Source organism: Octopus sinensis, linkage group LG7, assembly GCF_006345805.1.
Source record: "Octopus sinensis linkage group LG7, ASM634580v1, whole genome shotgun sequence".
Taxonomy (NCBI): domain Eukaryota; kingdom Metazoa; phylum Mollusca; class Cephalopoda; order Octopoda; family Octopodidae; genus Octopus; species Octopus sinensis.
Genome location: NC_043003.1, coordinates 2,317,405 through 2,330,686, shown reverse-complemented (window position 1 = coordinate 2,330,686; position 13,282 = coordinate 2,317,405). Strand labels below are relative to the sequence as shown.

General features: G+C 42.0%; 1 protein-coding gene across 1 annotated transcript in view; it reads right to left on the bottom strand.

Annotated features, from left to right (window-relative positions):
• The window catches only part of LOC115213973 (zinc transporter 7-B), a 37,877-nt gene that overhangs the window by 18,816 nt on the left and 5,779 nt on the right, over positions 1-13,282 (bottom strand). The window contains exons 3-4 of the mRNA XM_029782982.2: positions 5,223-5,336; positions 466-553 (exon numbers count right to left, since the gene is read on the bottom strand). Of these exons, the coding sequence (XP_029638842.1) occupies positions 466-553; positions 5,223-5,336 (202 nt within the window). The remainder of the gene's footprint in view (positions 1-465; positions 554-5,222; positions 5,337-13,282) is intronic.

The following is a 13,282-nucleotide window of genomic DNA, read 5'->3' as shown; positions in this document are numbered from 1 at the left end:
AAACATTTATATCCTATAAAAGTTATTAAATGCAAAAAGGACGTTACTTCTGCAGCAGTCTGTATTGCATTCACGATTGTGAGATTGTGGTTTCAATTCCCAGACTGGTTGTATGTTGTGTTCTTGAGCAAGACCCTTCATTTCACTTTGCACCAGTCCACTCAGCTGCAAACGGATCACCCAGTGACAAACTAGCCTTCCGACCAGGGGAAACGTTGGCCGGCCTGCCAGGCCAGTGGGACGGCATTATTCGAAAGCTAAAGTGATACAAAGCACATTGTGACTAGCAATGTATAACAATGTCCGGTAGTCTGGTCAATCATGTGACTGTGCAATTAATAGATTGTACTGACTAATACCGACAGGAAACTTTAATAAATCTAATTATTTTAAAATTGCAAAACCAAAGAAATTCAAGGAATAATACGTGAAGGTTTGGTGTTGGAATTACTAAAATGAACTTACCTCGACTGCCTCAGAGAAAATGAAGAAAGCAATAAATAGGAGAAAGAGACCATTTACAAAACCAGCCAATATTTCAGCACGGACATAGCTTGGAAATTAGAAAGAAAAGAATAACATTTTAATAGTATTGGAATAAATATCAATACTTTACAACAATTCATATTTTTCTCAGTTTATTTATCATTATCACATCATAATCATCGTTTAACGTCCGCTTTCCATGGTGGCATGGGTTGGACAGTTCGACAGGTCTGGAAAGCCAGCAGCTGCACCAGGCTCCATTCTGATCTGGCAGAGTTTCTACAGCTGGATGCCATTCCTAACACCAACCACTCTGAGAGTGTAGTGGGTGCTTTTTACATGCCACCAGCACAGGGGCCAGTCAAGGGGTTCTGGCATCAGTCACGTTTGGTTGGTGCTTTTTACATGCCACCAGCTCAGGAGCCAGTCAGGCGGACCTGGCATCGATCACATTTGGAGTGTGCTTTTTATGTGCCACTGGCACGAGAGCCAGTCAGGGGGCACTAGCCACAGCTACAACATCGTTTATCCTTTATTATTATCATGCAGAGTCAAGGCAAGGTAATAGTACACACACACACAACAGGCTTCTTTCAATTTCCATTTACCAAATCCACTCACAAGGCTTTGGCCAGCCCAGGGTCATAGTAGAAGACACTTGCCCAAGGTGCTACACAGCAGGACTGAACCTAAAACCATGTGGTTAGGAAGCAAGCTACTTACCAAACGGTTCTTAAGTCTGAAAATGTCAAATAAATTCAGTTACAAATTTAACCAAATATGCAAACACTGCCTGCGAAGACCTGTTGAGGCAAGTGAAATCAAAATCACATTCGATGACTGGCATCCATACTAGTGGGGTGCCAAGAGCACCATCCGAGCGTGATCGTTGCCAGAGCAGCCAACTGGCTTCCATGCTGGTGGCACATAAAAGGGCACCATTCGAGCGTTGCCTTACTGGCACCTGTGCTGGTGGCATTTGTAAAAAGATTCGAGTGAGGTCATTGCCAGTACTGCCTGACTAGCCCCTGTGCCGTGGCACATAAAAGGGCACCATTCAAGCGTGATTGTTACCAATGTCGCCTTACTGGCACCTGTGCCGGTGGCATGTGTAAAAAGATTCGAGCAAGGTCATTGCCAGTACAGCCTGACTGGCCCCCGTGCTGGTGGCACGTAAAAAGCACCCACTACACCCTCGGAGTGGTTGGCATTAGGAAGGGCATCCAGCTGTAGAAACTCTGCCAGATCAAGATTGGAGCCTGGTGCAGCCTCCATGGCTTACCAGTCCTCAGTCAAAATCGTCCAACCCATGCTAGCACGGAAAGCGGATGTTAAACGATGATGATGCATAAACAAAACCCAACAAAATGATAAAGATCTTGAGTACTGACTAACAGCAGAACTGGAGGCTACTAACGAGCTTCAAATTGAGCCTCATTTGTTTGGCAGAATAAAGAAGACTGAGAAGTTCAGTTGTTGTGATGGAGAAACATTGAATTGATTGGCTTCTTGCAAGATTCTGCAATAATGATGATGATGATGATGACAAATGATAACTAATCAATGAACTTTATTAATCCTCTCGAGTATAAAACATGTTTAATTTCAATTCTTAGTCATTTCAGTAAGATGCAAATTTAAATCCTAAAATATATAATCATGTGACTGACCCCTTCCCCTACTTTTCTAAAATGACTGACCTTTGCCACAATTTGAAGCCATCATTATTACAATTATCTTAATACAATCTATTGTGAAATTATCAAGGGTGGCACAGACGGTAACATGTTGAGCAGTAATTGATTTTGTTGATTAAAAGCAGAGTTCAAATTCTACCAGTCAGCTTCAACATTGCTTTTGTACCATTGTTGGTCTGCAGGAAATATTTACTGCATTCGGTTGAATGAACCACAGCTGCTCCAACACAGCATGTGAACTTGTGTATTAGGTACAAATTATATTATGCAGAAGAAATTTATATAGGGCCTAGGGATCACCAAAACCCAAGAAGTGTTGCAGGCAGAGATGACAACAAAAGGATTGTTCACTTGATATACAGAAATAGGGACCAACATTTTCAGCATTTTCAAGGTTTTGTTGAACTCAGTGGAAAAGATAACTGGCTGAGTTAAACATGAGGTTTATTTAGTTAACCCCACTCTCTTGCTAATATTTAAGCTACATGTTGCCTGATTTCCAAAATAATACAACCGTAGTCATCTGTAATGATTCATGTCTTAAATAAGACCTAAAACTGAACCTTTGCTTGTCAATAAATTTTTTCATTTAATGAGGAAAGGGTTCAGAGTAAGTCACTGAAGTTGGTTCCTTGCAAAATATCTGAGTAGGATTCTCCCAGTTCATTTGAAAAAGAAAACTGGAGACATTTTATACACAAGGCCATATACACATACACGCATTTTTATAAGCAATGTGGGTGTGTGTAGAAAAATACACACACATACATACATATGCATAAACACATGTATACATACTACAATTAATTCCAAAATACTACCAAATTATTTCGAAATAGCAAGCATTACACATGTACACAGTAAGGAATATATACTATGAGAAGTGAAACCGGTTTGTAATTATGTACGTTGGAATATGTAATCTTGAATAGTAATATTAGTTTGGAATTAATTTAGTGCATTGTAAAAGGAAGTGTGCAGTTACTTTTTAATTTTTCTTTCCATACATATATATAATATATAGCATAAGTGACCTAAATGAATTGGATACACTTAAGACAGCCAGGGTTTTTTCTCAATGTTGAGAAAAGCTCAACACTTAATTTAATACAATGGCATTTCATTTCATTTCATTTCATTTGAGTTTGAGTCCATGCTCAGGCCAAGTCGAAGACTCCACCCTCAGAGTCTGGTGTGGTTGCTAGGTTGTATTCTCTGTTTAATTTTGACATGTGTAGGAGCGAGTTTGAGTCAGTTTGTGCTCGTTGTGTATATCCTGGGAGATGGGGTTCATCTCTAATGGCGCTTAAGTATCTATCCAGCTGCAATTTGAATGATTCCACACTGCATCCTGATAGATTTCTGACATGTACCGGAATGGAGTTGAATAGTTGTGCTCCTCGAACCAACAGACTTGACTCTCGCAGGTTTTTTGCTGCCTGGCCAGCCTTTTTGTTGATTGGTGGTAGCTGGCAGCGTCTTCCGTGGCACAGTGAGTGGTAGGTTTTGATACCAAAGTTTGGCACCTTTTGCTCTATCATTTTCCAAATGTATATAATTCGGTATCGCTCAAATCTTCTTTCTATTGAGTACATCTTCAAGGTTTTGAGTCTTTGCCAATAGTCCAGGTCCCTCGTTTCTGAGAAGTATAAGGTAAAATTTCTTTGGAGCGATTCCATCTTAGATAGTTGGCCCTTTGTTGTTGGTGACCACAACTGAGAACAGTAGTCAATCCTCGGAAGTATCATACTGTTCCAGAGGGTTTTCATTGTTGAGGTATCTCTTGATTTGAAGGTGCGCAAGATCCACCCGCTGTACTTTCTTCCAGTAAGACAGACTGAGTCAAGGTGTTCTCTGAATTTTAGGCTGGTTCCCATGTGGATGCCTAAATCTTTCACATACTGTTTTTCCATTATTTGTTGTCCTGATGGGTTTCTGTAGTTTGTTGTATTTTTCAGATCTTGATCTGTTCCCTAGCGAATTAGTTCAAACTTCTTATCATTGAACAACATGTTGTTTGTTTCCTGCCATTTATATATGGTGGTCAGGTCCTTTTGTAAGGCCTCTGTATCCACCTCGTCTTTGATTTGTCTCATGACCCTTGTGTCATCAGCAAAGGATGAGACGTTGCTGGTTGTATCTTCATCTATGTCAGAGATGAGGATGAGAAACAGGATTGGGCCGAGTACTGTACCCTAAGGAACACTGCTGGTCACAGGTGATGGTGTTGAATGGGTTCCATTCACAGTGACTGTTGAGTTCTATTTGTAAGGAACTCGTGTATCCATGTACCAACTTTTCCTCCTACTCCTAGCTTTCGAAGTTTGTGACCCAGGATGCCATGATCTACCTTGTCAAATGCCTTGGCAAAGTCGAGGTAGATAACATCTGTGTTGTATCCATTCTCTAGATTTTCTAGGATTTGGTCATGGTGTGCCAGTAGTTGGGAAAGGCATGATCTACCTAACCTGAATCTATGCTGGTTGCAATTCATCAGATTGTTGGATTCCAGGAACTCAACCAGTTTTCCACGAACTATTTTTCGAAGACCTTGACAAGTGTGATGTCAGTGAGATTGGTCGGTAGTTCTTTGGTTTTGATTTGCTGTCCCCTTTATGTATTGGAGTTATGTGTGCTTCTTTATATGTATTTGGTATTTTGCCATTCTCCATAGATTCCCTCCATATCATGTAAGGGGTTTCAACAATTGTGCCTTGCAGTTTTTAAGTATCATGGCATTGAAACCGTCAGGCCCCGCAGCCGAGTGCATGGAGAGCTTGTCTATGGCTCTTTCTATGTTTTCTGGGTTGAAATCAATGTCGGATAGGGTAGGTTTAGTATGGTCGATATCCTTGAAGAATTTTCCTGGGTCATGGATCTTCATGGTTTTAGATGGCTCACTGAAGACACTTTCAAAAAGTCCATTCAAAAAACCGAAAAAGACTATCCATAGATTCCACATACCTATCTTCATATGAACAACTTTGATCATAATCAAATGCTACAAACATGACAGATATTCATCAATGTAATACTTACCCATACGAAAAACTCTCTGTTGCTTTCCACCTGGAAATAACTGAGGCAACTAGACCAGCTAATAGTGCCGTACAATCAAAGAACATATGAAAAGAGTCTGAGATGAGACCAAGACTGCAAAGAGAAATGAAATAAAAGTTACTTTAGTTTTCTTGACAGATACATCCAGCTGTTACAATAAATATCCATTTGCTTGAATAATTTCATATAAACAAAATCAATCAATAAAATTGATTACATAAACCTTTAGAATCCAGAAATCCCCTGCCAAATGTAAGACTTATTTATTCACATTGTTTTGAATTTATCCTGCATTTTCTTGTAGCCTTGACTTTGCAATGATTGTTTATGTTTAAAATGACATTTCAGGGTAGGTATGAGAGGCCAGATACGGCCTGCTTGAATGTAAAGCATGTAGAATATTTTGGCCAGATATGACCAGTTTAAATGCTAAACGGTTAAAGCACTTCTGTATGGAACCAAAACAAATTAATTGTTTTAATACTCTTTTACTTGTTTCAGTCATTTGACTGTGGCCATGCTGGAGCACCACTTTTAATCGAGCAACTCGACCCCGGGACTTATTCGTTGTATTATTCTTTTGCCGAACCGCTAAGTGACGGGGTCATAAACATACCAGCATCGGTTGTCAAGCAATGCTAGGGGGACAAACACAGACACACATACACACACGCACATATATATATATATATACATATATACGATGGGCTTCTTTCAGTTTCCGTCTACCAAATCCACTCACAAGGCTTTGGTCGGCCCGAGGCTATAGTAGAAGACACTTGCCCAAGGTGCCACGCAGTGGGACTGAACCCGGAACCATGTGGTTGGTAAGCAAGCTACTTACCACACAGCCACTCCTGCGCCTATATGATAATAATAACTGGTCTTTTACTGATTTAACTCACAAATGTTGAGGCACAACCTATCACTTCTTTCTAATGTACACACATATGTATAAGTATACAAGTACATTATACATGTAAGTTATACAAGCGTACCCAATGCCAGCATGGAGGAAAGGTGTTAAACGATGGAGACATATGTAGACTATATAAAATGTGGAGGGTTGAGTTCAAAGCATAACTCAATTTTCTATCAAAACGTACATGAGGCATTAGTTAAAAAATAATGGTTATTAGTTCAACTCCAATCTGGGACAATGTTCACATCTAAGAACAAGATGACAATCAGAGATCAATCCAATCAAAACACGACAGAGAGAAAAGTAGGATTTAAGAAGCGTCAGATGTGGTGTGCAAGAGATACGACTGCGCTGGTATGGTCATGTGTTGCGAATGAATGAGGACAGCTGTGTGAAAAAGTGTCACACCCTAGCAGTTGAGGGAACCTGTGAAAAAGGTAGACCCAGGAAGACCTGGAATTAGGTGGTGAAGCACAACCTTCGAACATTGGACCTTACTGAGGCAATGACTAGTGACCGAGATCTTTGGAGATATGCTGTGCTTAAGAAGACTTGACAAGCCAAGTGAGACCATAACATGTGGACTATGCCAGGGGTGTAACCAGCCCATTTATGAGTACCCTTCATTATGAGTACCCTTCATTCATTGGACAATAAACTTTGCTTGCGAAGACCTGTTGAGGCAGGTGAAATGAAAATCACTGACGTGGCCGATGACAGTACTGTCTGATTGGCTCGTACTAGTGGAGCGCTAAGAGCACCATTTGAGCGTGATTGTTGCCAGGGCCACAGATTGGCTCCATGAAAAGTGACATTCAAGTGTGATCGTTGCCAGCGTCACCTTACCAGCAAGTGAAAAACAACATTAAGCTTGGTCGTTGTCAGTGCCACTGGACTGGCTCCCATGCAGGTAGCATGTACAAAACACCTTTGAGTGTGGTCGTTGCCAGTACCACCAAACTGGCTCCCATGCCGGTGGCACATAAAAGCACCCACTACACTCTCGGAGTGGTTGGCGTTTGGAAGGGCATCTAGCTATAGAAACATTGCCAGATCAGACCTCAGTCAAACCATCCAACCCATACCAGCATGGAAAGCGGACATTAAAATGATGATGATGATGATTACCAAATTTCTGTTGAAATAAACAGCCCGTTTTAATTAATTTGGAAAATAACAGAGAATTTAGTAAAATAACTTTTAAGCTGGTGTTTGGAACATAAATTAAGATGGAATTTCGAAAGAAGATTTTAATTTAGATCAATTAAAAAGCAGGAAGTTTGTATCAGAGAACGAAATGCATCTCTGCTGGGAACTGAATTTAAATAGAATTTTCATGGAAGAGTTTAATTTAGATTATTTTAGAAGAGGAAGTTTCTATTCTACAAGCAGCCATTTCCTAAATGTAAACTGAATTAATTTGGAATTTTGATGGACGGTTTTAATTAGGTCATTTTAATGTCTGTGGATTAATAAGGCAGCATCGTTAGATGCTGAGCAAACTGATTGTCATCTTGTATGCAAATTCTGTCTTTCGGGGTCAATTAAAAAAGTACCAGTTGAGTATTGGGGTCGATGTAATTAACTACCACCCCCATCCCCACCTGCTGAAATTGTTGACCTTGGCCCCAAATTTGAAACTCGTATCTGTAGATTAGGATTTGCAGTGTGTTGAGGTGAGAAAGCTTGGCCTTTTGTGTAAAGTGCTGTTGCTGGATTTTGAGTGAGATGTTGGGGAGTTCAGCTGTTCTATCCCACATGTGTAAACAATAATCTAACATGGAGACACTGAAGCCTTGTGGCAGAAAGAAGCTTAACACTTGATATTGCAGTCACACCAATGTTAGTGATATGTAGTTGCTATGAAAGATCATCAAAGATTAAGATGTCTAGCAAGAAGTGTGCAGTCCTCAAGAGACCGTGGCTGGGTGCTTATGACTGTGTGTCTATGGCGGGAGTGTTTACGGTGCATGTGGATGAAATCTGCTTGTGGAGAGATAAGGCATGAAGAGTAGAAATAACCTTTATCAGTGAATTTGAAAATAAACGAAACACTGAGTTGTGGAAAAGATAACTGAAATGCAGAACAATTGAGGTAACAGAAAGTTCAGACAAAAACCTTCTAATTTAAGAAGGAGTGGTGGGGAGGGAGCCTGAAGTAGTTGTGGTCGATGTTAAAGTCAACAGCTTGGCTTTTACTAAAGCTCTTAAGAACAAACAACCTTTAAAAGTGCTCCTTGTGGCGGGAAAGCAGGCCTTCCTGGGCAAGAGGGGGAGAATTGTCACAGTTGAAAAGGAGTTGGTTTCCAATGTTTTGCACTTGTGAAAACCCCAAAAGAAATATGGTTGATTCCCTCTTAACCAGTATTCAAATAACCAGGGATTTCAAGCAACTGGCACCCCACAAAAATAGGGGAAATAAACCAAACAGTCTTGAATATAGCCTGATCAGTCGGTTACAAACCACTGAGCCTTAATTTTCATTGACCACTTTGTGGACCTGGTCAAAAACAAACCTTAATATTTTAGCATTCAGACTCCTCTATCATAATATAATGCTTATTTATTCATATCGTATTCAATTAATCATGCAATATCTCATGGATTCAAAGTTTTGATGATGTAGTCGTTTATTTTTACTATGATATTACAGTGTAGTTGTGAGAGGCTGGGTCTGGCCAGTTTGAACCTAAAACAGGTAGAATATTTGGGCCGGGTATGGCTGGTTTAAATGCTGAAGGGTCAAATCACAAATCATCATCATCATCATCATCATTTAGCGTCCGTTTTCCATGCTAGCATGGGTTGGACGGTTCTACTGGGGTCTGTGAAGCCAGAAGGCTTCATCAGGCCCAGTCAAATCTGGCAGTGTTTCTACGGCTGGATGCCCTTCCTAACGCCAACCACTCCATGAGTGTAGTGGGTGCTTTTTACGTGCCACCCGCACAGGTGCCAGACAGAGCTGGCAAACTGCCACGAACGGATGGTGCTTTTTATGTGCCACTGGCACGAACAGATAGTGCTTTTTACGTGCCACCGGCACGAGGCCAGTCGGGGCGGCGCTTGTCCTGTCGGGTCTTCTCGCACACAGCACACTTCCAGAGGTCTCGGTCTCTAGTAATTTCCTCAGTGAGACCTAAAGTTCGAAGGTCGTGCTTCACCACCTCGTCCCAGGTTTTCCTGGGTCTGCCTCTTCCGCAGGTTCCCTCAACCGCTAGGGTGTGGCACTTTTTCACACAACTATCTTCATCCATTCTCGCCACATGACCATACCAGCGCAAACGTCTCTCTTGCACACCACAACTGATGCTTCTTGGGTCCAGCTTTTCTCTCAAGGTACTTACACTCTGCCGAGTATGAGTACTGACATTACACATCCATCGGAGCATACTGGCTTCATTTCTTGCGAGCTTACGCATATCCTCAGCAGTCACGGCCCATGTTTCACTGCCATGTAGCATGTCTGTTCGTACACACGCATCATAGGAGGGGGCTGAGGACTGAGCCTTGGTGGACCCCTACCTCTACCCGGAATTCTTCACTGTACTCGTTGCCAACCCTCACCTTACTAGCAGCGTCCCTATACATTGCCCGCACAGCTCTCACTAACCATTCATCTATCCCTAGTTTCCTCATTGACCACCAGATAAGGGATCGGGGGACCCTGTCGAAGGCTTTCTCCATGTCAACAAAAGCCAGGTACAGGGGCTTATCTTTGGCTAGGTATTTCTCCTGCAGTTGCCTTACCAGGAATATAGCATCAGTAGTACTTTTCCCTGGCACAAACCCAAACTGCATCTCATCTAAACTAATTCTCTCTCTAATTAGTTGGCTATGACCCTTTCCGTAACCTTCATCACTTGATCCAACAGCTTGATACCTCTGTAGTTATTTGTATCTAGGGCATCACCTTTACCATTGTAGCAGTTGACTATTATGCTGCTACACCAGTCATTGGGTATGACTCCTTTGTGTATCACCTGATTAACTATACAGGTGACTAGGCTATAGCCGACACTACCAGACATTTTGAGCATCTCTGCAGTGATTCCTGATGGGCCTGGGGCTTTCCCTGTCTTCATGCTTCTAATTGCGTTAGCTACCAAGGAACTATCAACTCGGATAGCTGGTCCCTCTGTTGGGTCAACATTCGGCAGACTCTCTTTATCCCATTCCTTTTCTTTATTCAGCAACCTTTCATAATGGCATCTCCAAACCTCTCTCTTTGCATCCTCATTTAGCGCAAGTGAACCATCTTCCATGCGAACACACTTCTCTCCTACCACATCACGATTCTCTCTCACACACTGTCTTGCAACGTGAAACACCTCCAGTCTTTGGTCCTCACGGCGCAGAACATTGGCAAACTTTTTCTTTTCTGCTTCCCCTCTGGCTAAAGAAACCTGTCTCCTAGCTTCTCTTTTGGCAGCCTGATACAATTCCCTGCTACCCCCATTTTTCCAGACCTTCCAAGCCTGTCTCTTTTCTCTAATAGCCCTGTCTACAATATTGTTCCACCACCACGTTATTCTAGGTTGAGAGGGGACTTTGCACCAGCCACAGATCTGGTCAGTGGCTCTCAGCAGGTTGTCCCTTAGAAACGTCCAGTTGTCTTCTACCCCCTGTGATGCTCTATCCCCTTCTACTTCGTCAAAGGCTTCAAGTAATATGTCCCTAAATCTCTGTCCATTTGCAGGATCTTTAAGCTTCCAGATCCTTCTTCTCCATATTGGTCGTCTTCTGGTTGTCCTCCTAGTCCTGATCCTAAAGTCACTAACTACCAGTCTATGTTGTGGGGTACATTCTTCACCTGGGAAGGTTTTGGCATTTATAAGCAGCCATCTCTCCCTTTGCCTTGCAAGGATGTAGTCAATTTGGCTGGTATGTTGGCCCGATCGGTAGGTGACTAGGTGGCTGGTAGGTTTCCTGAAGTTAGTGTTGCAAATCATAAGATTATTTGCATCGCAGAACTCCAGCATCCTGGTTCCCTCCTCGTTGCGAGAGCCATAGCCATAGCCTCCATGTACGCCATGGAAGCCCCCAGCATGTCGTCCAACGTGACCATTGAAGTCACCAGCCACAAAGATAAGGTCTCTGTCGTTCGTCAACGAGGTAGTCTGCAGTAGAGTGTCATAGAATCGGTCTTTCTGTCCATCGGGTAGCCCCGACTGAGGAGCATAGGCTGATATAATGGTTGCTAAACTATGATGAAGCACTAATCTAATCTTAAGTATTCTGTCACATACTCTGATTACCTCAATTACTTTATCTACCCATTTCTCAGCGATAAGTATACCCACGCCACCAACTCCGTTAGTGTTCCCTGCCCAGAAAATCTTGTACCTGCGTTCCTTGCCTGTGAGGAACCTAGCTGATCCTCCTCTCCACCTTATTTCTTGCATGCAACATATATCCACACATCTCCGTTCAAGCATCTTGACTATCTCACCAGACCTACCTTTCAGTGTGCCAACGTTGAGGGTGCCAACCCTGAGGGTGTGGGAGGCATGGGCTCTAGAGACCCTGGGACGGTGTACCTGAAAAGAAAGCTCGCATTTGGCAGAATTCATGTGCAAGTAATGAAGTAGTAAAGTAGCCTTCAGTACAACCTGCATAACACTAGCCTTTCATATTTTGCACTGTATGAACATTACCTTACATAGGTCGAGACTAGGGGTAGGGATGGTGAAAGAGCATTTGCAGTCTTCATGGGAAGCAACCCCGGGATGGCAAAGAATAGGAACTTCCGGTATGTGTGGAGGGGGTGGGAGGGTGGAGGGAAAATTAGTCTTTACTAATCTTACGTAGAACATACTCAGCCCAACATCCCAAAGCAAACTTTTCTCATGGTCGAGTCTCAAGTAATATTTTGAACGTTACTGCTTCAGGTTCTGAGACTCTTGGAGCTGGTTTCTCATGTGCACCAGTGACCAACATTGCAACATTTTCTCTGTCTGATGGGATGCCACTCCTCCACAGGGTTACACATTTTACAGCTGAGTGATTTGCTAAAAAACAATGCACAACCCAATCTGAGTATTGAAACCACAATCTTGTGACATGCCACATGCCTTCCAATTAAGTAATATTAGCAAATTGAAAAACCTTCGTTTAATTGAGATTATCTAAGCAATACATAAACAAAAGCTCCCTTTGAGAGTGTTTAAAATCTAAAATGAATAAGGGAGATAACCACAATAAGCTCTGCCAATGGAAATGTTTGGGAAAATAAAAGTTAGAGATGTGATCAGCTGGTTTTAAAGACAAGACCTCCCAGTCTCTGCATTGTTTTCATCTTACAAACAATTGGGAAGTAGGTGTTAGAGCACATTTCACTACATTAATGAATGTAACTAGTGTCATTTAACGAAGTTCAATGCATTGTTTTCACCTTTGCAACAACAGCCTTTTAGAATGAAAATTTACTCTAAATTCTTATCGATTAAAATGATAGCAACTTCCTTTGAAGTTTTCAATAAACATTTCAGCTGTTCAGCCCTGCAGTTTTGGCTTCAAGAGTCCAATTGCTTTGAACCATCACCATCATCATTTAAGGTCTGTTTTCCATGCTGGCATGGGTTGGATGGCTTGACAAGGAGCTGGCAAGCCAGGGAACTGCACCAGGCTCCAGTCACCTGTTCTGGTAGTTTCTATGGTGGAATGTCCCTCCTAATGCCAACCACTTTACAGAGTGTATTGGGTGCTTTTCACATGGCACCAGCATGCGTGCATTTTACATGGTGCCAGCTCAGGTGATTCTTACAAGGCACTAGCTCAACGCTGGCTTTTTTGTGGGGGCAGCACAGTTGCTATTTACATGGCATCAACACAGGTGCTTTTTATGTGGCACCAGTAATCTCAAACTCCATTGCAAGGAGTTTCCTATCCCATTTACACTCTTTGTTCAGCAACCTCTTAAACACAGTCCTGCAATGCAAAATACTTTATGCTTCCTATTTTCATTGTACAGCTAAATAACTGTGGTAGACTTATCCATCATCTTGTTTTGGGGTGACTTTAACAGAGTCCACTCTGCTGCAAGCATCTGGACCAGGTTTCAGCTTTTGAGGATAACTTCAATGACTTAAGCAATAATTCAATTATTCACCTACTTACA